The 24,093-nt window shown below is 44.6% G+C and overlaps 1 protein-coding gene across 3 annotated transcripts in view; it reads right to left on the bottom strand.

Annotated features, from left to right (window-relative positions):
• Window positions 1-24,093, bottom strand: part of FRMD4A (FERM domain containing 4A) — a 449,437-nt gene that overhangs the window by 191,790 nt on the left and 233,554 nt on the right. For all 3 annotated transcript variants that reach the window (XM_060258276.1, XM_060258274.1, XM_060258275.1), the window contains exon 5: window positions 10,814-10,898. In XM_060258276.1, coding sequence (XP_060114259.1) covers window positions 10,814-10,898 — 85 coding nt within the window. The remainder of the gene's footprint in view (window positions 1-10,813; window positions 10,899-24,093) is intronic.

Below are 24,093 nucleotides of genomic sequence, written 5' to 3'. Positions count from 1 at the left end.
ACAATTTCTATCCATTTAGGCAGCATTGCCACATTGGGTTTTATCCACAGGGACAAGGCCACTGATATTAGTTGTGGGTAGGAGTTTAGGCACACAGCCCACACTTCTTGTAAACAGCACACAAATGGTTCCTTTAAATGCTTTTTGCAAGAAGCAGTGTGTGGCTGTTTTCCCACTGAGCTTACCTCGGAGCGACGTCCCTCTTCACCGCGCAGCGTCTGCGCAGATTTCCCACCAACTGCTCCGAGGCTGCTCCGAGGAACCAGGAAGTTCCCGACCTTTTGCATCACAAATGGAAACCGCTAAAAACCAGTTTACGTTAGCGATGCAAAAGCCTGACTCTACTTGGTTACTCGGAGCAGCCTCGGAGCAGTTGGTGGGAAATCCGTGCAGATGCTGCGCGGTGAAGAGGGACGTCGCTCCGAGGTAAGCTCAGTGGGAAAACGGCCTGTGTGTGTGTGTGTGTGAACACTAATGGCAAATTTGCTGCTTGGAAGTCAGGTGTGTGAGGCACCAGTCCCCAACAAGATGATGCCACTTCTGTGTGATGTCATCCCACTGGGACACACACACCCCATGTCCCCTGACAGGGACAACGCAGGACCTGGCAATCCTAGTGAAGGCTGACCCATTTTTAGTTTAGCAAAGTGAGTGCCTCAGCTCTCAGAATTATGGAAAGAGTTCTGGGGCTGGGAGGGCTTTAGCAAAAGAAAAAAATAAAGGAGAAATAAAAGCTATATGGACCATTTTAAAACCAGATCGTTCTGTCAACTTGACAGGATCTCACTATGCAAAATAATGGGATGTAGACTAGAAGCAGTTAGACACAGAAGGAAATTATTTGAAATTATTTCTAAACCACATCATTTGGCTATTATACTTAAAGTAACTTGTCAAAAAAACTTTCTCAGCGTTCAATCCCAACCACTCTACTACAAAAGCCCTGGAATACTCTGCATCTTTTAAAAATAGGAAGTTCACAGTTTAAGCTGGGTTTTTTTAATGCCTCCCAAAGGTGCCTTAGATTCCAACCTCAGACTTCACCCACACTTCCTATGTGACCACTGAAGTCACACATGATTCTCTCTTGAAAACAGACAGACGAGGCACGGCTGCTGAGCCAGCTAGCCTCCTCTTCCCCACCTAATCCCTTCACTGAGCAACTCTCTCTGCATGGACAATCAAAGTCTTTGGGCGTTTCCGCACTGACCTTAATCGGCAGCGACGCCCCTCTTCACCGCGCAGGATCTGCGCGGATTTCGCACCAATTGCTGCGGAGCACCCGGAAGAGCCGCAAAGTCCCGCGGCTTTTGCGGCGCAAATGGAAACCGCCAAAAACCAGTTTCCATTTGCGCCGCAAAAGCCGCAGGACTTTGCGGCTCTTCCGGGTGCTCCGCGGCAATTGGTGCGAAATCCGCGCAGATCCTGCGCAGTGAAGAGGGGCGTTGCTGCCGATTAAGGTCAGTGCGAAAACGCCCAAAGACTTTTAAGTCTTTTGACTAGGCATCCATACCAGCTCCCCTGCTGATACACGACTGAAACATTCTCACTACACTGGTGTGCATAGATGAAGCAGGAACACTCCCCCCCCCCCATTGAATGCTCTACTTTATCCATGGTTCTTTATGTACACAAGCCTCCCAGTGGGCACAGAGCAGATTCTTCCCTGTGAGAGTTGGACCGTTTTCGCACACAGCTTACCTTGCAGCCACAATCCTGTTTCCTCCGCAGCGTCCGGTCGGATTTCCCACCACCTGCACCGAAGTTACAGGAAGTGCCGCAGCTTTTGCGTAGCAAACGTAAACTGCTAAAACCCAGTTTACGTTTGCTACGCGAAAGCCACGACACTTCCTGTAACTCCGGCGCAGATGGTGGGAAATCCGACCGGATGCTGCGGAGGGAACAGGATTGTGACTGCGAGGTAAGCTGTGTGCAAAAACGGTCTTTCATTTCTACTCCACCAGCAATTCAGTCCTTGAAGGAATTTGCTTTGCAAAATTATTTTCACAAATGGCTCACTTTGAAGATGTTGCCAAACTGACTTCTATGTAGGGATGGAGAAAGACAGTGTTTGTTAAAGTATTGGGAAAGAGGCTTACTTCTGATGTTATACATACTTCCAATGTTATACATGCATACTTCTTTTGTTTAAAGTGAAAAAGACAGAGTTTTGAAGGATTAGCTAAACTATGTGAGGCTTGAAACAATAACTCTCTTGTCTATTTTCCATGTGACCCTAATTTAAGTAGGACCTGAAACATAAATATGAGCAGAAACCACTTTTTTCCAGGTCAGTTTGTGTCCAAAGTACCAGATGAAGGTAGATGATAACAATACTTTGCATTTTGAAGTACTTTAGAGTTATCCAAGTACTTCAGTAATCTTACAACAGCTCAGTAAATAAGGTCAGTATTATTACCTCAATATTATATATTGTGGCATAAATCTATGAGAACATGTCTTATCTGAGATCAAACTACATTTGATGCTGGGGATTCTGGATTAAATCACCTGAAGGGCAATTTAGCCTCCAAAATCAGCCTGGGGGGGATGCAATGTAGGTAAAGTGCTTGGGGGCAGTTAATGCTCCCCCTGCATTATTTCCCAAAATGGAGATGCACCTCCCAAGAGGAACTGATCCCTGTAGTCTGGAGATCAGCTGGGAGATCTCCAAGTTCCGTCTGGTGACTGACCCTCCCAGACACCACAGCCCTCAAGCCATATTGTCCTCTTAGCTGCCCCTTTGAGGCTGCCACTTAGGAAGATCCAACTGTGAATCTCTGGTGCCATGTATAGTTTGGCCCTACTGTACACTGACTGTCATTCAGCACTCCTGTTATGTGTAAATCTTGGCCATTATGAAAGAGGTGAAGGTGTGCTATATTTCCAGTTTGAACTCTCTTAGACATGGCACCACATTAACTTTTCAAGTATTTTTTCTCTCCTTCTCCCAGATTCATTTCCCCCTGAAAACAGCAACCAGATTGTGATTTATTTCACTGGCATTCAGGAGCAGATAAGAGGACAGATCCCATTATTAATTTGCATCACAGGCCTGCTAACTGAGTGTTAAAAGAAGGCACTCCATTCACAAACACCTTGGGACAAAGAAAACCAGATAGTTCCCACGCTTCAGGCATGGCATTGAGTAACTTTACCATTTACCACTCCTCTCTACTACTCCTCTTGATGACCTTGAGATAGCAAGGAATCCTGTTCTGCACCCAACCACCCTTAGTTTTAACCACAAAGCCATACTTTCTCTATCAGGAAATTTGCAAACTCAAGCAACATCAGTAAATATCTACAAAAGGTAAATATCAGTAAAATGTAAAAATATTTTCAAACCAAGCCATGAGCATTCCCCAAGAAGTCCCTATATCTGTGTCCAGCTTATTCATTCTGCATAGTGATAATCAGGGGTCGTTTTGTAGAAAAATAGGTGGTGGAGCTCATCCAGGGATTGTTATGCAGCTGCATGAACTATTCAATGGACAGGGTGGGAAGGAGGAGGTGGAACTGTCAGAAAGGTCCTGTGAGCTCCCACTGTATCCAAGGCCTGGTGATAATTCTTACAAACAAGTAAATGACCCCGTGCCACAAGGCTGCATGGCAAAGGATTATATCTCTTAAAATAAGGCTGACTAACCTACTTTGCCGACTAACCTAATATTGCTAAAGTTATTATCAGGAATGTAACAAAAATGACCACAACAAATGCACTTCATATTCCCTGGGGTTCCCTCCTTCATTGAAACCTGAATGTTTCAATGAACTCATTTGTTATGATGGCTGGATCTGACATAAATGAGACCTTCTCAGGCTGGGCCAGGTCGTGTTGGGCTGGGCCGTGAGTGTACCTGTTTAAGATTAGGTAGCAGAGATACCTGTTTAAGATTAGGTAGCAGAGATATAAACTTTTTAAAGGACACAGACAAACACAACTAAAGATTTTTTAAAACTTGAAATAAAACATGCTTAAAACATTAGCACTTGCTGGTCTTAAAGGTGCTTTCTTTATATCTCTCCCATGGGATTCAGGGAACTGGGCAAAGGAAGCTCTGGCTCATGCTTAAAACAGCACTTGCTGGTCTTAAAGGTGCTTTCTTTATATCTCTCCCATGGGATTCAGGGAACCGGGCAAAGGAAGCTCTGGCTCTTTCCCTCCCTCCCCAGGGGACCAGGAGGGGGAGGTACCTAAACCAATGGAGAAAATCGAGGTTTTTCTCTGTAGCTCCTGTGCTAGTCAGCAAACCTGGTAAAGCAAGTTGAGATGCAGAAGGAAGCAAGAGAGCGGGAGAAGGAAGCAGATGACAGCCAGTTGCTCAGGGGCTTGATAGGAACCTTCTGGGGGCCTGATTCGGCCCCTGGGTCACATGTTTGACACCCCTGCTGTAGAACTTGTTCTCCCTTACACAGTGACAGGGCAATCCTGTGCGGAGGAATAGAAATCAATTGGCTTCTACTACAGGATCTGCACTGTAGATCTCTTTTGACCCTGTCCCTACTGAAATCCGAAATGTTGTCGTTCTTTTCTTTTCCTTAGGGTTGCCACGTTCCATTGTCATACTAGCAGGGGGATTGAGGGGCATTCTGGGAGTGGGTAGGGATGTTGTGCAACATGCGTACGTCACCCAGAAGTGCTGTAGGCATACCAGTGACATTGGGGACAAAATGATGGCTTTTGAGCAAAATTCTATGGTAAAATCACCCTCAAACCATAGAGTTTTGCCCAGAAACCAGAGTATAACACACACGTACCAATGCACCTACATCACTTCTGAGTGATGTCAGCACATCATGCCTGACGGTGCTGTTTGGGGGGTGGGTGGGTGGAATTTCCTCCCACCGACCAGCTGGCCACTGGTGAGCAGGAGCCCGTGAAGCCGGGGATCCCCCTCCCTCACCTGGGGAATGTTAATCCTACTCAGACTTCATTTTCCTGTTGTCAGGGTAGAGGTGATTTGTCAGGGGAAATTACTACCACTGGATTTTACAGAAAGCAGTTTCCCCAAAGCACCCCTTCCAGTTTCTTATTCTGACCGAATCTGCCGTCAGGTGGCAAACAGGCCTCTGGACTGAAGGGGGCAGCGGGAAATGCCACATGCTTGAATGCTCCTCCATAGCAAAACATTTCCTTCACATAGAAAACCAGATGTCATAAAGATGGGATCTGACCTAATCTTTTCCCTAACTTCCTGCATTTCTACATGTGGGGGATATTTTTGCATGGAGGACCATTCAGATATGTGTGGCACCACCCACAAGGTTGTTAACTCTGGGTTGGAAAATTTTTGGAGTTTTTTTTTGGGGGGGGGAGCCTAGAGAAGGAGCTCAGCATGTCATAGAGGGTGGACTCTAATGCCATAGAATCCACCTTCTAAAGATACCATTTTCTCCAGGGGACCTGATCTCTGACATTCAGAGATCAGCTGTAATCTTAGGAGATATCCAGGCTCCACATGGAGGTAGCAACCTAGTTAGTAGTCTCTTCTCAGGTAATAGTTCCAGAGAGTTAGCCATATTTCAGTTTCTCGTAGACTCTATGGTATGTCACAGAGGTCACCTTCGGGACATGCCATTTTCTCCAGGGGAACTAATTTCTATAGTTGGGGAAGTCAACTGTAATTCTGGAGGATATTCAAACCCCGCCTGGAAGCTGACAAATTCTAAACCTGCAACATAAAGTTGTTTACTGCCTCACCGAGATAATGGGGCTACCATGTATGATTCATGTTTACTTATTTGAAATATTTTATCCCATCTTTGTGCTCAATTACAACCCTTGTCAGCAAGCATTTTTTTAAAAAAAAAATCAAAGCCAATAATCAGCTTCCAAAACCTTGGACTAACATCACAGCTAAACACAGCAGGACCAGTATACCTCCAAAGCAGCCTTCTCCCCTAGGTTACATCACAGTCTAAGTTTAGGACAAGCAATCGATTCAATAGAGTAAGAGAAGTAAAATTCCAAACCCTGTCATGTGGTAAAGTATCTGAAAGACCATATTCTTCTCTGCCTTTTTAAACAATTCACTAGTAATGGCCATACAACTAAAGTTATCATATCAAGCTGGCCAGATCACACATCTGAAGATTAGGATCTTCTGCTCCTTTATCAACTTTGCTGTTCACCTTTCTCTGAATTTCCTGGCCTGATGGATTTCTCCAGTGAACTCAAAACTACTCTGGGTCTAGTTTGAAAAAAGCACTAAACTGACCTTTGTCTACATCACTGCAAACAAACCAACAAGTCATTTATCAATTTATTCATAAAACTTGAGATCCTTCAAGTTGTCGACCCCATACCCCTACACTAACACAAGAGCTTCCTCTTTGCATTTCCAAGCAAAGTCTTTTTACTGAGTAGCCCTTTACAGTTTAGTGTATGGGGTACCAATCCACAGTGAGAGTAGTTCTTTTCCGCCAGAAAAAATTACTTTTCTGATTTTTAAATAATAATTAAAAAGCTGATCTTGCTAATTTACCTTTATTCCTGTGGGACAGCTTTCATATAACAGCATTATGACAGGCAGATACTCCGTGAGGAAAACTGTCCTCATAACTGCAGTTCTAACTCAACCTGTTTTATTTATTCTTGTCAAGTCACTACTAAGAATCATTCCAGGAAAAAAAAATCGCGTAGAAATCTTAGCTGTTTTAGAAAATAAAAACCCCACAAAATTAGGATGAGGGCTTATATGTAGCAATGACCAGGGAAAAAGTGACAGAGAAAGCATCCACATCCCACAGTACCCCAGTCAAGGGCTCTCTGGCCTGAAGAGATGATGTTGCCATCTCTGCAACAGCATCCCCAAGCACAATGCTTTGCTCTTTCCTCACAGAAGCCATTCATGTTGCAACTGTTTCCTTAATGTGGGACAAGTAAAGAGTTGCACCATTGAGGTAAGATCAAAACTTGGTTCCTATCTCATGAAATCATCTGTCCTTAAAAACCAAGTTTGCTCCTACCTTGGAAACCCACCTTTTCATTTTGTTTCTGTTTCGAATTGTTTAAATTTTTATATTCTGTGTATTTTTATTTGCAACTGTTATGCCATTAAAGGTTTGGTATGATATGACCCTCTATGATAACAAACTGTTTGCCAAACTATCGAAGTGCGAGTTTCACAAAACTGAATTAGACTTCCAAGGATACTGTGTGTGTGTGTGTGTTGGGCATGGACCCAGCCAAAGTCCAGGCAGTAGTGTACTGCCCCCCCGCCCCGCCCAACCAGGAAGCAACTACAAAGCTTCCTTGGATTTGCAGATTTCTACAGAAATTTCATCAGTAACTTTGCAGAGGTGGTGCTCCTCCTTACAGACCTACTGAAAACTAAAGTGAAGGGGCCAGAAGCTAAAAGGCCCAGAGCGCGCACAGACTGGTTGTCCAAATGCCAAGTGGTGTTTGAAAAGTTAAAACACCTGTTCACTTCAGAACCTATCCTAGTCCACCCCAATGAAAATAAAAACTTTGTGGTCCAATGTGATGCAAGTGTTGTTGCCCAAGCAGGGGTGCTATTGCAGGAGAGGGAGGACAGGAAATTACACCTGTGTGCACATCTATGAAAGAAATTCAATTCTACTGAGTGCGGGGCAAAGAGGCATCTACCATTAAACTGGCCCTAGAAACATGGCACAGCTTTCTTGAGGGGGCTAAAGTGCTTTTCAAACTCTGGACAGAACATAAAAATCTTGAGTCCCTAGTAGCCACTTGAAAATTGAGTACAAAATAAATTTGGTGGGCTGAATTCTTTTCAAAATTCTGCTTCACTTTTGGGCACATCTCTGGGAAACAAAACTTCCCGTTAGACGTTTTGTTCCACCTCCCTCAGCACGAAAGCAAGAGGGAAGTCATAACAGACTCTTTGTTCACCCCGACCCAACTGGGAGCGATGGTCACTACATGCCAGCAAACGCAAGGACCCTCCCCAATGGACTCGTTTTACTCCGCCCTTAAGGAAGAATTAACCTGCAACCCCCCAGATGAAGGGTCGGCAGGGGCAGCGAAGTGGGCAGACGATGGGCTATGGTACAAAGACTCTGAACTTTACATGCCTGCGCCCCTCCGCCAGGTGGTACTAGAGTGCACGATACAAAGTTGGGGGGGGGCACTTGGGATTCGTAAAAACCCTTCATCTCATCCAGAGACAATTTTGGTGGCTGGGGCTCTGAAAGGATGTATCGCTATATGTATCACCCTCCCTTTCTTTTTCCTTCCTTCCTTCCTTGCCATTGCTAATCTGAGTAGACCTGGGGGGGGGGGAAGAGAAGCTTGAAATGCCCTGCCATTTCATGTTTTCCCAGGCTGAGAGCATTTTTATATTTTTAGTTTTCTGCTGTGTGATCCTTGTGCTTTTTCTTGATGTTTGTTTTTAAAATTGCATTGCAAAATCCCACTGTTCTCCTACCTTTCCTAAACAAAATATTGCAAGAATTTCAGGCTTGTTTGCACATCATTTCCTGTCTCCCAGCTCCACCCCCAAAGTCTCCTGGCTCCACCCCCAAATTTTAGTGGGCCGTGAAGGAGAAGTGTAAAAATTACTGGGCCATGGGGGAAAAAAGTTTGGGAAACCCTGCTATATGTAATGGGGTGGCAAACTTGCATCATGGTTAAAAAGAGAGGGGGGAAAATCCCAAGCGAGCTGCAACCTACTGAGACAACCGCTCAACTGTGGGAATGTATTTCCATGGAATTTATTACGGACCCGCCCCCCCTCAAGACAAATCAGTGATTTGGGTCATAGTGGACACCTTCTCCAAACAAGCGCACTTCGTTCCCTGCAACCAGTTGCCTACCGCTAGGAACTATTCCTATAGCATGTAGTTAGACTCCATTCGTTCCCCTCCAAGGTGATTTCCAATTGGGGGGCACAGTTTGTCACCAAGTTCTGGGGGGATGAACTCAGCTTAGCCTATCACCACCAAACGGATGGGCAGATGGAGCACACTAACGGGGTACTAGAACAATTTTTCTGCTGTTATGTTTCTTGTCAACAAGACAACTGGGTGTCTCTTCTTCTGTCTGCTGAATATGCTTACAACAGTAGCATTCACAACTCCACTGGCTCCAGCTCTTTCCTAGTTGTGAATGGTTATGAGGGCAATCCGTTCCCTGAGGTACCAGGGCTATCCACCCAGACAACCTCTCCTGAATTCTCAGACTGGGGGGGGGGGCACAGCCCGGGGGTGGAAAACCATCCAGACTCAATTGGAAAAAGCAAAAGACTCTTACAAATGACAATATGACAAAAACCATTGGAAACCTCCCTAATTCTCAACCATCCAAGATGCTCGGTCTTAAATATCTCGGCCCTTTTAGAATCAAGGAAGTAATCAATAAGGTGACTATTGAACTGGATTTGCTCAAATTTCTAAAACTTGTTCATCCCTGTTTCCATTCTAGCCTCTTGAAATACAACCCTGCACCCTCACCCTGGAACCCACAGACGTTGGCTCCCTCCCCCATCTTGGTGCGGGGTCAGATTCATCATGAAATACAAGACATCTTTGACTCAAAGTGGAAGAGGGGAGAACTATATTACCTGGTCAAGTGGACTCACTTCCCCATCAACAAATCTGAATGGGTGAAAGCTTCTGACATGCGAGCCAGACAACTCATTAGAGCCTTTCATCTGTGCCACATGGACAAACTGGGGGGGTTGAGGGGTCTTGGGGGGGGCAGTATGTCAAGAGTGCCTCTTGCCATTTAGCCAGAATGCCACTTTCACTTCTTGCTTAGCCAGCTCCTATCTCTGTGTAACAACTGAAGCATTCCTTCTGCCTGATCTCAGGGATGGCCAAGGCCATCTCTGCCTAGTATGTGTACCTGCACACCTGCGAGGGGACTGGGAAAAAATGGGGGGGGGGGATCGCTTGCTTTGTGCCTTGGGTTTGAATGTATAACAGTTTTCACATAAGGTAAAAGTAGAGAGTATTTGCCCACCAAAGCCAGTTTTTGCAAGAGCCATCTTGAGCCTAACCTGTCAGTAAGTCATTAAAAGTCTATTGCTTCCCCAATGCGTAGATTCCCAGCACTGGGTTTTATAGGCCCTTCCTGACAAGCCCTTGTTAGCAGCCAGCTGCTTGGGAGTCCTACTTGGGAGTCTGCAGCTCATCAGCCCCAGGGTGATAGTCAGTGGGTGACTACAGTGGGGAGGGACGGTGGCTCAGGGGTAGAGCATCTGCTTGGGAAGCAGAAGGTCCCAGGTTCAATCCCTGGCATCTCCAACTAAAAAGGGTCCAGGCAAAATAGGCGCGCAAAACCTCAGCTTGAGACCCTGGAGAGCTGCTGCCAGTCTGAGTAGACAATACTGACTTCGATGGACCGAGGGTCTGATTCAGTATAAGGCAGCTTCATATGTTCATATATATGTTCATATTCTTTGGATGGCCTGGTGTTGATCACTGAACTGTTGGGGACTTGACACTGATGTGGCAACGTCAGTTCTAGGCGATCATCCTATACGCACAGGTCTAAGAATTTCCCTGATTTCTATAGTAAGGACAATAGAGCTAGGGAAATTCCTACAGTGGCATGGATGCAGTGACTAGAAAAGAGGTTGCCACATTCTTCCCAGCCCTGTTCTCCAGCTATGAAAGTGGGAAATTGCTGGCAGAGATGGAAGGTTGCCTGGCCATGGTGGGCAACCTAGTAAGTCTAGCTTAGAATGTGACTGAGTTTTGGCACAATTTGACAGAATGCTGGGAATGGACAGGCAGACAAAAATGTATCATGAGCCTCAATGTGGCTGTTTTTATTATTAACAAATGCTCAATAATAATAATAATAAGAGAAAAAAAGAGGCCATACCTTGTAAATGCAGGACTTTGCATTCAAGAAAAATAACTCAACGGTAGCATTATCCTTGAGATAGGATATGCTTTCAATGTAGAACCTACAAAGAAAAAAATATAAGGTATGTAAACTCTGGAATGAAATTGTAGTAACCAAGTAAATGAATAAGGCCCTTTTTAGAATGGTGAAAAATTGTGCTTACTGGAGCTTTAAGCTGAGCAAGAGAAATTATTTCTTCTTTCTACTTTCAAACTATTGGAAAGATCTGTATGTCCCTTAAAACACCATCATTCAGCAAAGCTGTTTGTGTAAATCCTGAGCAATATGAAAGACTTTAATGTTTGCTTTATTTCCTAGGTTTATTTGTAGCTCCATAAATACTTCAGGCTGGGCTGGAATTCTTTCCCCTCCATTCCCTCTCCTTGACAGTGGCTTCATAAGAAATAGTTGCATTTTACCTTGGGTGAGTAATTGCTTTTAAAATGCTATTTGAGGAATTGGGGGAGGGGGGGGGAGAAACAATGAAACTGGGAAATACCCATAAATTTAGATTTAAACTGAAAGCAACTAAAACTTTATTCCTTACATGTGAAATGTGGAGTTCTACATAATCCTAGTAACATCGCACATATCCTTCTGTTATGCTTTACATGTGGCTCTGGTAGATAGTTGGCATGCTATAATGGCTGACAGACAGAGGTATGGAACAAATGCATTTCCTTGTTGGAAGTGTTACTTCTTATATGGTCTTCCTAGGTGGCTTTAAGCAGCTTAGGTGCCCTTGATACTATATATTGATTACCTCAGTGGTTCCTATCACTCCGCTGTTGTTAGACTAGCTTAGCGCGTCTAGAAAGATGGTAGTTTCTGGGGGGTAGCTATAGTAACAGAATATAGTAGTAGAACAAAATTTGAATCCAGCAGTACCTGAAAAATTAACAAAAAAAATTCAGGCTTTGACTCACACAATCTTCCTGTTGGTCTTTGGAGAGCCAGTTTGGTGTAGTGGTTAAGTGTGCGGACTCTTATCTGGGAGAACCGGGTTTGATTCCCCACTCCTCCACTTGCACCTGCTGGAATGGCCTTGGGTAGGCTTCCCAATCCCCAGATCTCAGCAGGGGATCCCCCGGTATTACAGGCTTCCCCCCTCCCCCAGCCAGCTGGCCGGCGGGGGAAGCCCCACCCCCCACAGCCATTATGCACCTCCATGAACTGTTCCCATAGGGAATGATGAGGAATTGATCTGCAGGTATCGAGGGCTCTGGGGGGGCTGTTTTTTGAGGTAGAGGCGCCAAATTTTCAGTATAGCATCTAGTGCCTCTCTCTAAAATACCTCCCAAGTTTCAAAGGGATTGGACCAGGGGGTCCAATTCTATGAGCCCCAAAATAAGGTGCCCCTATCCTTCATTATTTTCTATGGAAGAAACACATTTAAAAAGGTGTGCTGTCCCTTTAAATGTGATGGCCAGAACTCCTTTGGAGTTCAATTATGCTTGTCACACCCTTGCTCCTGGCTCCACCCTCAAAGTCTCCTGGCTCCACCCCCAAAGTCCCCAGATATTTCTTTAATTGGACTTGGCAACCCTAGCCTTGGGTCAGCCATAGCCCTGGCAGAGGTTGTCCTTGAAAGGGCAGCTGCTGTGAGAGCCCTCTCCAGCCCCACCCACCTCACAGGGTGTGAGGAGATTGTGAGCCACTCTGAGACTCTTCGGAGTGAAGGGCGGGATATAAATCCAATATCATCTTCTTCTTCTTAAGGTGCTATTACACTCAAATTCTGTTCTACTAGGAAGATGGTGTTATCACCTATGATGGCTGTTGTGAGTAGTCATTGTTCTTAAATACAGTTCAGCCTTATATAGAAATGCATTTCATTTCCCATTGTACAATTCTATACAATATCCAATGTACGTGTCTATAGCAAGGGCATACTTTGAGTATCTGATGAAGCAGCTCATGTATTTATTGATTTATGCACTTGTATCCCACTTTTCTCCCTGAATGGGCTTACAACCAAAGAAATAAATTAGATATAGCTCAATAAACAAAACAATAGCACAACAGTCCCAAAAAATAAAGAAATAAGGTACCACAAGACTTTTTATTTTAGGGGAACCAGCTCCTCTAAAACCGCATCATTCCGTTCCCCCTACATCTGTGATGGGAGATAATTATTACTGATCTTTAGACATGCTAAATAATATCACTTCCATTTTGGATCATGTCTGCTTTCCGTGGTACATGGTAGCAGTGTATTAAGCACTTCTGTTTGTATTCACCAATTATGATAGCTCCAGAAACTATATGATGCTTCTGAGAGCTGCTGAATCTTGAATCTGGTGTGGACTATTTCAAACTCAATTTTATTTTACTTAGCAATAAAATCCAGTATAAAATACAATTCAGTTTGGGCGGGGGGGAGAATTCTGTAATTTAGGATGCGAGGATAACACTATTCGTGGATTCTTATATGGTTCAGCCCACTTACTTGCTGAGTTCATTTACAGTGCTGTTTAAGTGACAAATTGGGAGTTGTTTGCTCTTATAACCACTCGATTCCTGGGTCTGTTCTGCAAATCCCAAACACCCTTCTAATCCCATTAACGTCAGTGGATGTAATTCTGTTTAGGATGGCACTGGTAGTGAGTTTCAAAGCAGAGAGATCTGAACCTGGGCCTTCCATATCCTAATCAAACTACTATACCACATCAACTCTATATACGCACCTTTTCCCCATTAAGAGCAGGATTCTCAGTTTGAGCAGGTGGGAGAGGAAAGTAAATGGTGGTACTAGAGGGGGAGACAATCTAGAACCATTTTCTGCTTCACAGATATGGCAGAGAAAGAAGGGTTTTCCATGTTGTGATCTGGTAACCAGCCCTTCAAGGCCTTGGGCCCTCATATCTGCCAGACCACCTCGCTGCCTGTGCTCCATAATGATAGCTTTGCTTTTTGGAGCAGGGTCTTCTGCAGGTGTTAACCTGCAAATTGGTTAAATCAGCAACTGCCTATTCGCGTGCCTTCTCCATTGTGGCCCCCACCTTGTGGAATGGCCCCCACTCTCAGGACGACTCCCACGCTCATGTCTTTCTGCAAACAATGAATCATTCAAGGGGGCTTCTCTACACAGGCAGTAGAGTTGCACTATATTAAATGATTCACAAAGTTACTTGGAAAATTATAAGGGACTGCAGTCTATAGTAGTGTTGTGCACACATACAAAAATCGGTATTTTTAGGGTTAGGAACATAAGAGAAGCCATATTGGATCAGATCAGTGGCCCATCCAGTGCAATATTCTGTCACACAGTGGCCAAATAATAAAAAAAAAGTTGCCATCAGAAGGTCCACCAGTAGGACCAGGACACTAGAAGCCTCCCACTTTTTCCCCCCCCCCCACAAGCACCAAAAATACAGAGCATCACTTGCCGCAGACAGAGAGCTCCATCTATACCCTATGGCTAATCACCACTATGGACCTCTGCTCCATATGTTTATCCTATCCCCTCTTGAAGCCATCTGTGCTTGTAGCTGCCACCGCTTCCTATGGCAGTGAATTCCACTCTTTGGGTGAAGAAGTACTTCCTTTTATCCGTTGTAACCCAACTGCTCAGCAATTTCATTGAGTGCCCATGAGCTGTACTGTGAGAAAGGGAGAAAAGTACTTCTTTCTCTACCTTCTCTGTCCTGTGCATAATCTTGTAAACAGCTAAAAAGCCCCAAGCGCTTTAACCTTTCTTCATAGGGAAAGTGTTCCAACCTTTTAATCATTCTAGTTGCCTTTTTCTGCACTTTTTCCACTGCTATAACATCTTTTTTGATGTGTGGTGACCAGAATTGTACACAGTATTTCAAATGAGGCTGCACCATCAATTTATACAGGGGCATTATAATAGAGGAACTAGAGATCAAATTGCCAACATTCGATGGATTATGGAGAAAGCACGGAAGTATCAGAAAAACGTCTATTTCTGTTTCATTGACTATGCTAAAGCCTTTGATTGTGTGGATCACAACAAACTGTGGCAAGTCCTTAAAGAGATGGGAGTACCAGACCACCTCACATGCCTCCTGAGAAACCTGTATAAGGGTCAAGAAGCAACTGTCAGAATGGGATATGGAACAACTGATTGGTTTAGAATAGGAAAAGAAGTACGACAAGGATGTATATTGTCACCCTGCTTATTTAATTTATATGCAGAGTACATAATGCAGAATGCTGGCCTGGATGAAGCACAAGCTGGAATTAAGATTGCCAGGAAAAACATCAACCTCAGATATGCAGATGATACCACTCTAATGGCAGAAAGCGAGGAGGACCTAAAGAACTTCTTGTTGAGGGTGAAAGAAAGCACAAAAGTAGGCTTGAAATTCAACGTCAAAAAAACTAAGATCATGGCATCTGGCCCCATCACACCTTGGCAAATAGAAGGGGAAGACATGGAAGTAGTGACAGACTTCACATTTCTGGGATCCAAGATCACTGCAGATGGTGACTGTAGCCATGAAATCAAAAGACATTTGCTCCTTGCAAGGACAGCTATGGTGAACCTGGGCAGTATAATAAAAAGTAGAGACATCACCCTGTCAACAAAAGTCCGTATAGTCAAAGCGATGGTATTCCCAGTAGTAATGTATGGCTGTGAGAGCTGGACCATAAGGAAGGCCGAGCGCAGAAGAATAGATGGTTTTGAGCTGTGGTGCTGGAGAAGAATCTTGAAAGATCCTTGGACTGCAAGAAGATCAAATCAGTCAGTTCCAAGGGAAATCAACCCTGACTGTTCCCTGGAAGGTCAGATGCTGAAGCTGAAGCTCAAATACTTCGGCCACCCAATGAGAAGGGAGCACTCCCTGGAGAAGACCCTGATGCTGGGAAAGACAGAAGGCAAAAGAAGAAGGGGACGGCAAAAGATGAGATGGCTGGACAGCGTTACTGATGTAACAAACAGGAATTTGAGCAGACTTCGGAGGATGGTGGAAGACAGGAGGGCCTGGCGTGACCTTTGTCCAGGGGGTTGTGGAGAGTCGGAGTTGACTGTACGACTGAACAACAACAATTATGATACTGGCTGATTTGTTTTCAGTTCCCTTCCTAATAATCCCCAGCATGGTGTTGGCCTTTTTTATTGCAGTCGCACACTGCCTTGACACTTCCAGTGAGTTATCTACTGTGACTGCAAGGTCTTTCTCTCTTGGTCAGTCTCCACCAGTTCAGACCCCATCAACGTTTTCAGGAAAATAAACCCTCAAAAATTATTGGTATACTACCAATAAAGCATGTTGTTGGACGGAATACAATGGGCCGTAGAAAAATGGGGGGGGGGGTTTATAATGGGCTGCCCACAGGATAGAATGCAGTCCATTGTATAGAATGTACTCCATTTCATGCACTGGGGCCATAGGAGACAATGAAGTACATTGTAGCCTATGGGGCAATTGGGTGGAATGGAATGCATTGTATCCCATGGCCTCATAGGACATAATTGAGTCCACTGTATATAATGCGCACATAAGATAGAATGCAGTCCATAGGACAGAATGGAGTTCATTTTATCCAGTGGCCCCATTGGATAGAATGTAAGAACATAAGAGAAGCCATGTTGGATCAGGCCAATGGCCCATCCAGTCCAACACTCTGTATCACATACACACACACACACACTGTGGCTAATAGCCACTGATGGAGCTCTGCTCCATATTTTTATCCAATCCCCTCTTGAAACTGGCTATGCTTGTAGCCGCCACCACCTCCTGTGGCAGTGAATTCCACATGTTAATCACCCTTTGGGTGAAGAAGTACTTCCCTTTATCCATTCTAACCTGACTGCTCAGCAATTTCATCGAATGCCCACGAGTTCTTGTATTGTGAGAGAGGGAGAAAAGGACTTCTTTTTCTACTTTCTCCATCCCATGCATAATCTTGTAAACCTCTATCATGTCACCCCGCAGTCAACGTTTCTCCAAGCTAAAGAGCCCCAAGCGTTTTAACCTTTCTTCATAGGGAAAGTGTTTCAAACCTTTAATCATTCTAGTTGCCCTTTTCTGCACTTTTTCCAATACTATAATATCCTTTTTGAGGTGCTGTGACCAGAGTTGCACACAGTACTCCAAATGAGACCGCACCATCGATTTATACAGGGGCATTATGATACTGGCTGATTTGTTTTCAATTCCCTTCCTAATAATTCCCAGCATGGCGTTGGCCTTTGTTATTGCAAACGCACACTGTCTTGACATTTTCAGTGAGTTATCTACCACGACCCCAAGATCCCTCTCTTGGTCAGTCTCTGCCAGTTCACAACCCATCAACTTGCATTTGTAGCTGGGATTCTTGGCCCCAATGGGCATTACTTTGCACTTGGCCACATTGAACCGCATCTGCCACGTCGACGCCCACTCACCCAGCCTCAACAGATCCCTTTGGAGTGCCTCACAATCCTCTCTGGTTCTCACCACCCTGAACAATTTAGTGTCATCTGCAAACTTGACCACTTCACTGCTTACTCTCAACTCCAAATCATTTATGAACAAGTTAAAGAGCATGGGACCCAGTACTGAGCCCTGCAGCACTCCACTGCTTTCCGTCCTCCACTGAGAAGACTGCCCATTTATACTCACTCTCTGCTTCCTATTAATTAGCCAGTTTTTGATCCACAAAATAACCTGTCCTTTTACTCCATGACTCTCGAGCTTACTAAGGAGCCTCTGATGAGGAACTTTATCAAAAGCTTTCTGGAAGTCAAGGTAAACAATATCTATTGGGTCCCCTTTGTCCACATGTTTGGTCACCCCCTCAAAGAACTGTAACAGGTTAGTGAGGCAAGATCTTCCCTTACAGAACCCATGCTGATTCTTCCTCAATAACTTGTGTTCATCAATGTGCCTACTCATTCTGTCCTTGATAATGGTTTCTACCAACTTTCCCGGTATTGAAGTCAGACTGACTGGCCTGTAATTTTCCGGATCTCTTCTGGAACCCTTTTTAAAGATGGGGGTGACATTTGCTACCTTCCAGTCCTCAGGAACGGAGGCAAATTTCAATGAAAGATTACATATTTTTGTCAGGAGATCCACAAATTCAACTTTGAGTTCTTTCAGAACTCTCGGATGTATGCCATCCGGACCTGGTGACATTAGTTTTTAATTCGTCAATCAGTTGTAGGACCTCCTCTCTTGTAACCTCAATCTAACTCAGGTCTTTCAACACCCCTTCCAAAATTAGTGGTTCTGGAGCAGGCAAACACTTCTCGTCTTCCACAGTGAAGACAGAGGCAAAAAATGCATTCAGCTTCTCAGCCATTTCCCTATCCTCCTTCAATAATCCTTTGACCCCTTGGTCATCCAAGGGCCCCACTGCCTCCCTGGCTGGTTTCCTGCTTCCTGTTATTGATTTCACCATTTGTATAAATAGGGAGTTGCCCAAAAAGACCGCCACAACCACATTTAACTTTAAAAGGGGTAAATTCTCTGAGATGAGGAGGCATGTGAGGCGGAAACTGAAAGGAAAGGTAAATACGGTCAAAACCCTTGGGGAAGCTTGGAGACTATTTAAAACTATAATCCTAGAAGCTCAGATAAAATACATACCACAAGTTAGGAAAGGCACAAACAGGTATAAGAAGAGGCCAGCATGGTTAACAAACAAAGTAATGGAAGCTGTAAAAGGTAAGAAGGACTCCTTTAAGCGGTGGAAAACCAGTCCAAGTGAGATTAATAAAAGGGAACACAGGCAGTGGCAAATCAAATGCAAGACTGTGATCAGGCAGGCAAAAAGGGACTATGAGGAGCATATTGCAAAAAACATAAAGACCAACAATAAAAATTTCTTCAAATATATTAGAAGTAGGAAACCAGCCAGGGAAGCAGTGGGGCCCTTGGATGACCATGGGGTAAAAGGATTACTGAAGGAGGATGGGGAAATGGCTGAGAAGCTGAACGCATTTTTTGCCTCCGTCTTCACCGTGGAAGATGAGAAGTGTTTGCCCGCCCCAGAACCACTAATATTGGAAGGGGTGTTGAAAGACCTGAGTCAGATTGAGGTGACAAAAGAGGAGGTCCTACAACTGATAGACAAATTAAAAACTAATAAGTCACCGGGTCCGGATGGCATACATCCGAGAGTTCTGAAAGAACTCAAAGTTGAACTTGTGGATCTTCTAACAAAAATCTGTAATCTTTCATTGAAATCTGCCTCCGTTCCTGAGGACTGGAAGGTAGCAAATGTCACCCCCATCTTTAAAAAGGGTTCCAGAGGAGATCCGGGAAATTACAGGCCAGTCAGTCTGACTTCAATACCGGGAAAGTTGGTAGAAACCATTATCAAGGACAGAATGAGTAGGCACATTGATGAACACGGGTTATTGAGGAAGACTCAGCATGGGTTCTGCAAGGGAAGATCTTGCCTCACTAACCTGTTACATTTCTTTGAGGGAGTGAACAAACATGTGGACAAAGGAGACCCGATAGATGTTGTTTACCTTGACTTCCAGAAAGCTTTTGATAAAGTTCCTCATCAAAGGCTCCTTAGAAAGCTTGAGAGTCATGGAGTAAAAGGACAGGTCCTCTTGTGGATCAAAAACTGGCTGAGTAATAGGAAGCAGAGAGTGAGTATAAATGGGCAGTCTTCGCAGTGGAGGACGGTAAGCAGTGGGGTGCCGCAGGGCTCGGTACTGGGTCCCATCCTCTTTAACTTGTTCATAAATGATTTAGAGTTGGGAGTGAGCAGTGAAGTGACCAAATTTGCGGATGACACTAAATTGTTCAGGGTGGTGAGAACCAGAGAGGATTGTGAGGAACTCCAAAGGGATCTGTTGAGGCTGGGTGAGTGGGCGTCAACGTGGCAGATGCGGTTCAATGTGGCCAAGTGCAAAGTAATGCACATTGGGGCCAAGAATCCCAGCTACAAATACAAGTTGATGGGGTGTGAACTGGCAGAGACAGACCAAGAGAGAGATCTTGGGGTCATGGTAGATAATTCACTGAAAATGTCAAGACAGTGTGCGTTTGCAATAAAAAAGGCCAACGCCATGCTGGGAATTATTAGGAAGGGAATTGAAAACAAATCAGCCAGTATCATAATGCCTCTGTATAAATCGATGGTGCGGTCTCATTTGGAGTACTGTGTGCAGTTCTGGTCGCCGCACCTCAAAAAGGATATTATAGCATTGGAGAAAGTTCAGAAAAGGGCAACTAAAATGATTAAAGGGCTGGAACACCTTCCCTATGAAGAAAGGTTGAAACGCTTAGGGCTCTTTAGCTTGGAGAAACGTCGACTGAGGGGTGACATGATAGAAGTTTACAAGATAATGCATGGGATGGAGAAAGTAGAGAAAGAAGTACTTTTCTCCCTTTCTCACAATACAAGAACTCGTGGGCATTCGATGAAATTGCTGAGCAGACAGGTTAAAACGGATAAAAGGAAGTACTTCTTCACCCAAAGGGTGATTAACATGTGGAATTCACTGCCACAGGAGGTGGTGGCGTCCACAAGCATAGCCACCTTCAAGAAGGGGTTAGATAAAAATATGGAGCAGAGGTCCATCAGTGGCTATTAGCCACAGTGTGTGTGTGTGTGTGTATGTATATATATATATATATATATATATATATATATATATATATATATATATATATATATATTTGGCCGCTGTGTGACACAGAATGTTGGACTGGATGGGCCATTGGCCTGATCTAACATGGCTTCTCTTATGTTCTTATGTTCTTATGTTAATATATCTGAAGAAATTTTTATTGTTGGTCTTTATGTTTTTTGCAATGTGCTCCTCATAGTCCCTGTTTGCCTGCCTGATCACAGTCTTGCATTTGATTTGCCACAGCCTGTGTTACCTTTTATTAATCTCACTTGGACTAGCTTTCCACAGGTTAAAGGAGTCCTTCTTACCTTTAACAGCTTCCATTACTTTGTTTGTTAACCATGCAGGCCGTCTCTTATACCTGTTTGTGCCTTTCCTAACTTGTGGTATATATTTTATCTGAGCTTCTAGGATTGTAGTTTTAAATAGCCTCCAAGCTTCCCCAAGGGTTTTGACTGTATTTACCTTTCGTTGCAGTTTCCTCTTCACATGCCTCCTCATCTCAGAGAATTTACCCCTTTTAAAGTTAAACGTGGTTGTGCTGGTCTTTTGGGGTAACTCCCTATTTATACAGATGGTGAAATCAATAACGTTATGGTCACTGCTCCCAAGCGACGCGATCACTTTTACATATCTCACCAAGTCTTGGGCATTACTTAGGACCAAATCCAGGATCGCCCCACCCCTGGTAGGTTCAGAGACCATCTGCTCCATAGCACAGTCATTGAGAGCATCTAGAAACTCAATCTCTTTCTCTCGACCTGAACACATATTGACCCAATCAATCTGCGGGTAGTTAAAATTACCTATGACGACACAGTTTTTACGTCTAGCCACTATCTTTAAGCCTTCCATCATATTATAATCGTTCTCTATCTTTTGATTTGGTGGGCGATAACAAACTCCCATAGTTAAATTTCCTTTTGGGCCCTCTATTTCAACCCAAAGCATTTCTAGAAGGGGATCTAATTCTTTGATTTCAGTCTTACTGGACTGTATACCCTCTCTGACATACAGAGCCACCCCACCTCCAACCCTTCACTCCGTATCCTTCCGATATAATTTATATCCAGGAATCACCGTGTCCCACTGATTCTCCTCATTCCATCAAGTTTCTGAAATTCCCACAATGTCTATGTTTCCCCCCAACACTAAACATTCCAACTCACCAATTTTACTTCAAACACTTCTAGCATTTGTATACAAACATCTCTAATTTACCAGGCAAGTTAGGCCCACAACCTTCCTCCTGCTACCTCAAGACTTTGGCAGACAGTCCATACTGTTTGTCACCATCTCAGTGGACAACTCTGATCCATTACCCGGTAGAAAAGTAACAGCTAACCCTTCATCTCTTTGAGATGAGTCCTCCCGAACCAGAGACATTTCATCTCCTGTTGGCTTTCCCCCAAGATTTAGTTTGTATTGCATTCTTTGCAATAAGGACATGGGAGACTGAATTGTAGCATATGGGCCAATTGGGTAGAATGAAGTCCATTCTGTGGTATGCCCTCATAATGCAGAATGGATTCCATTCTATACATTTAGCCCATAGAATAGAATGGAGTCCAGTATGTCAAATACGTCTATGGGATGTAATGGACTGCATTCTATCCAATAGGCCCATTGGATAGAATGGAGTGCATTGTATCCAATAGGCCTATAGAGTGTAATGGAGTGCATATTGTGTCCTATGGGCTGGGCTGCAGTGACCGCAGCCAACCTAAAGGGGAGGAAGTTAGAGGAAGATTTCTGCAGCTTGGCCCTGTAGTAGCGTGTGGAGGGGGGCAGCGAGGATGGTGTGGTGACTGGGACATGCAGTGCAGGATAGGGGATGTTGGGGGCATGGGGGAAGCAGAGGAAGGCTCAGTGCCGAGAGAGAGCATTTTAGGGCTGATGGGGAAAGTGGTAGGAAGGTTTATTTGGCTGCCATGGGCCCCAGAGTAGCATGTGAATCGAGGCAGTGAGGGAGACATGGCGACTGGGACATGTGGTGCAGGGTAACAGTGAACAGCAAGCATTGGAGGCCTACTGTGTGTGTGTGGGGGGGGGAGCAGATGAAGTCTCTGCATTGAGAGGGAGTGTTTTGGGGGCGAGGGGGTCCACCAGGTCCCTGGGCTGGTGGAATCAGCTTCCTCTAGAGATCTGGGCCCTCACTGAATTGTTATCGTTCCGTAGGGCCTGTAAAATGGAGCTATTCCGCCAGGCCTTTGGTTGAGGAAGCAGGCATCCTACTCTACCGGCTGGCCCTAAGTGGCAATCCATCTCTAAAGTAACAGAAATTTATTTTATTTATTATCTTCAGTTCATATAATATGTGCCCAACTGAGCCGCCATTTATAATTTCTATGATCTGTCAAACTGTATTGTCCACATAGCTCTGGTTTTAACTGTTGTTTTTATACTGTTTTTAGAATGTTGTTATCTGACCTGAGCCCATCCATGGGAAAGGGTGGACTATCCAATGGCCTTCTGTGATTTGCAAAAACACCAATTGGCAGGGAACTTTATTACCTTTTATGGCTATCCAGACCAAATGCCCAAGCCACACTGTTTTATCATGTGACCACAGCTAGTTTGCACTCTTAAACAACAAACTGTATGCATTTCTGCCCACAATACCTGATCCCCTCGTCTGATGAAGTGTGCTTAGAGAGCACACGAAAGCTTACGTTCTCAATAAAACTTGGTTGGTTTAAAGGTGCACTTGACTCCCACTTTGTTCATCCCTGAATTGGGAAATTGCTATGCCAAAATTGGCTCCATATTCCCTTTCTCCCTGAGTCATGCTGAGGCCACAGCATGCCTCAGAGAGGGAAGGGAAGGCATATCTCTTAAAAAGCTTCATTTTCCTTTCTGAAGCGTGCTGCCACTGTGGAGCAACTTGGGGAGGGAAGGTATTTAACCGTTGTCATGCCCCTGTGGGCCCCCACCATGCCCCGCCGTGACCGCTGCTCTTTTGGTGACCTGGGAGGGGCCAGGGGTCGGCTAGGCGTCCCCGAGGTCTCAGAATGTGGGAGGACAGAGCTGGGTTACTTCACCCATTTGCGCTTGTGTCCTCCCCGGCTGTGCTGGGCTCCACTCGCTCTCTCTCTGCCTAGGCAGCCCGTTTAGCATCAGCCAGCTTCCTCCCCGACCTCTCAGCTCACCTAATATTCATGGATGCCCTTCCAGCAATGAAAAGAACTCTTTTAGCACTAGCCAACCTTCTGCTTAGAGCTGGCTACAGTAAGCTGTCAGCAATACAGGGACAGGAAGAAGAAGCATTGGTTTTTATACCCCACTTTTCTCTACTTTAAGGAGTTTCAAAGTGGCTAACAGTCAACTTTCCCTTCCTCTCTCCACAACAGGCACCTTGTGTTGTAGGGGGAGCTGAGCGAGTGCTCTGAGAGCTGTGACTGGCTCAAGGTCATCCAGCAGTCTTCATGCAGTGGAGTGGGGTAATCAGTTCTCCTGATTAGAGTTCACTGCTCTTCACCATTACACTTGCACTGGCTCTCAGGCAGGGTAATTCAGATTTGTTGTATGAATTACACCAGTGCTTGTGTTAGACACTAGAGGGCAGCATTGCATTTCCTAAACATAAAGCGGGTGCAAGGCGGATGCTGCGCTAGCTACACCCCTCCCCCACTCCAACTTCTGTCAATGATAAAAAAGACTCCGATCTCTGTTCCTACTTGTGTCTGGACAAAGGGAACTTTGA

This window comes from Heteronotia binoei, chromosome 17 (assembly GCF_032191835.1).
Source record: "Heteronotia binoei isolate CCM8104 ecotype False Entrance Well chromosome 17, APGP_CSIRO_Hbin_v1, whole genome shotgun sequence".
NCBI lineage: Eukaryota > Metazoa > Chordata > Lepidosauria > Squamata > Gekkonidae > Heteronotia > Heteronotia binoei.
Note: the sequence above shows the minus strand (reverse complement) of the source record. Positions and strands in the feature narration are given on the sequence as shown.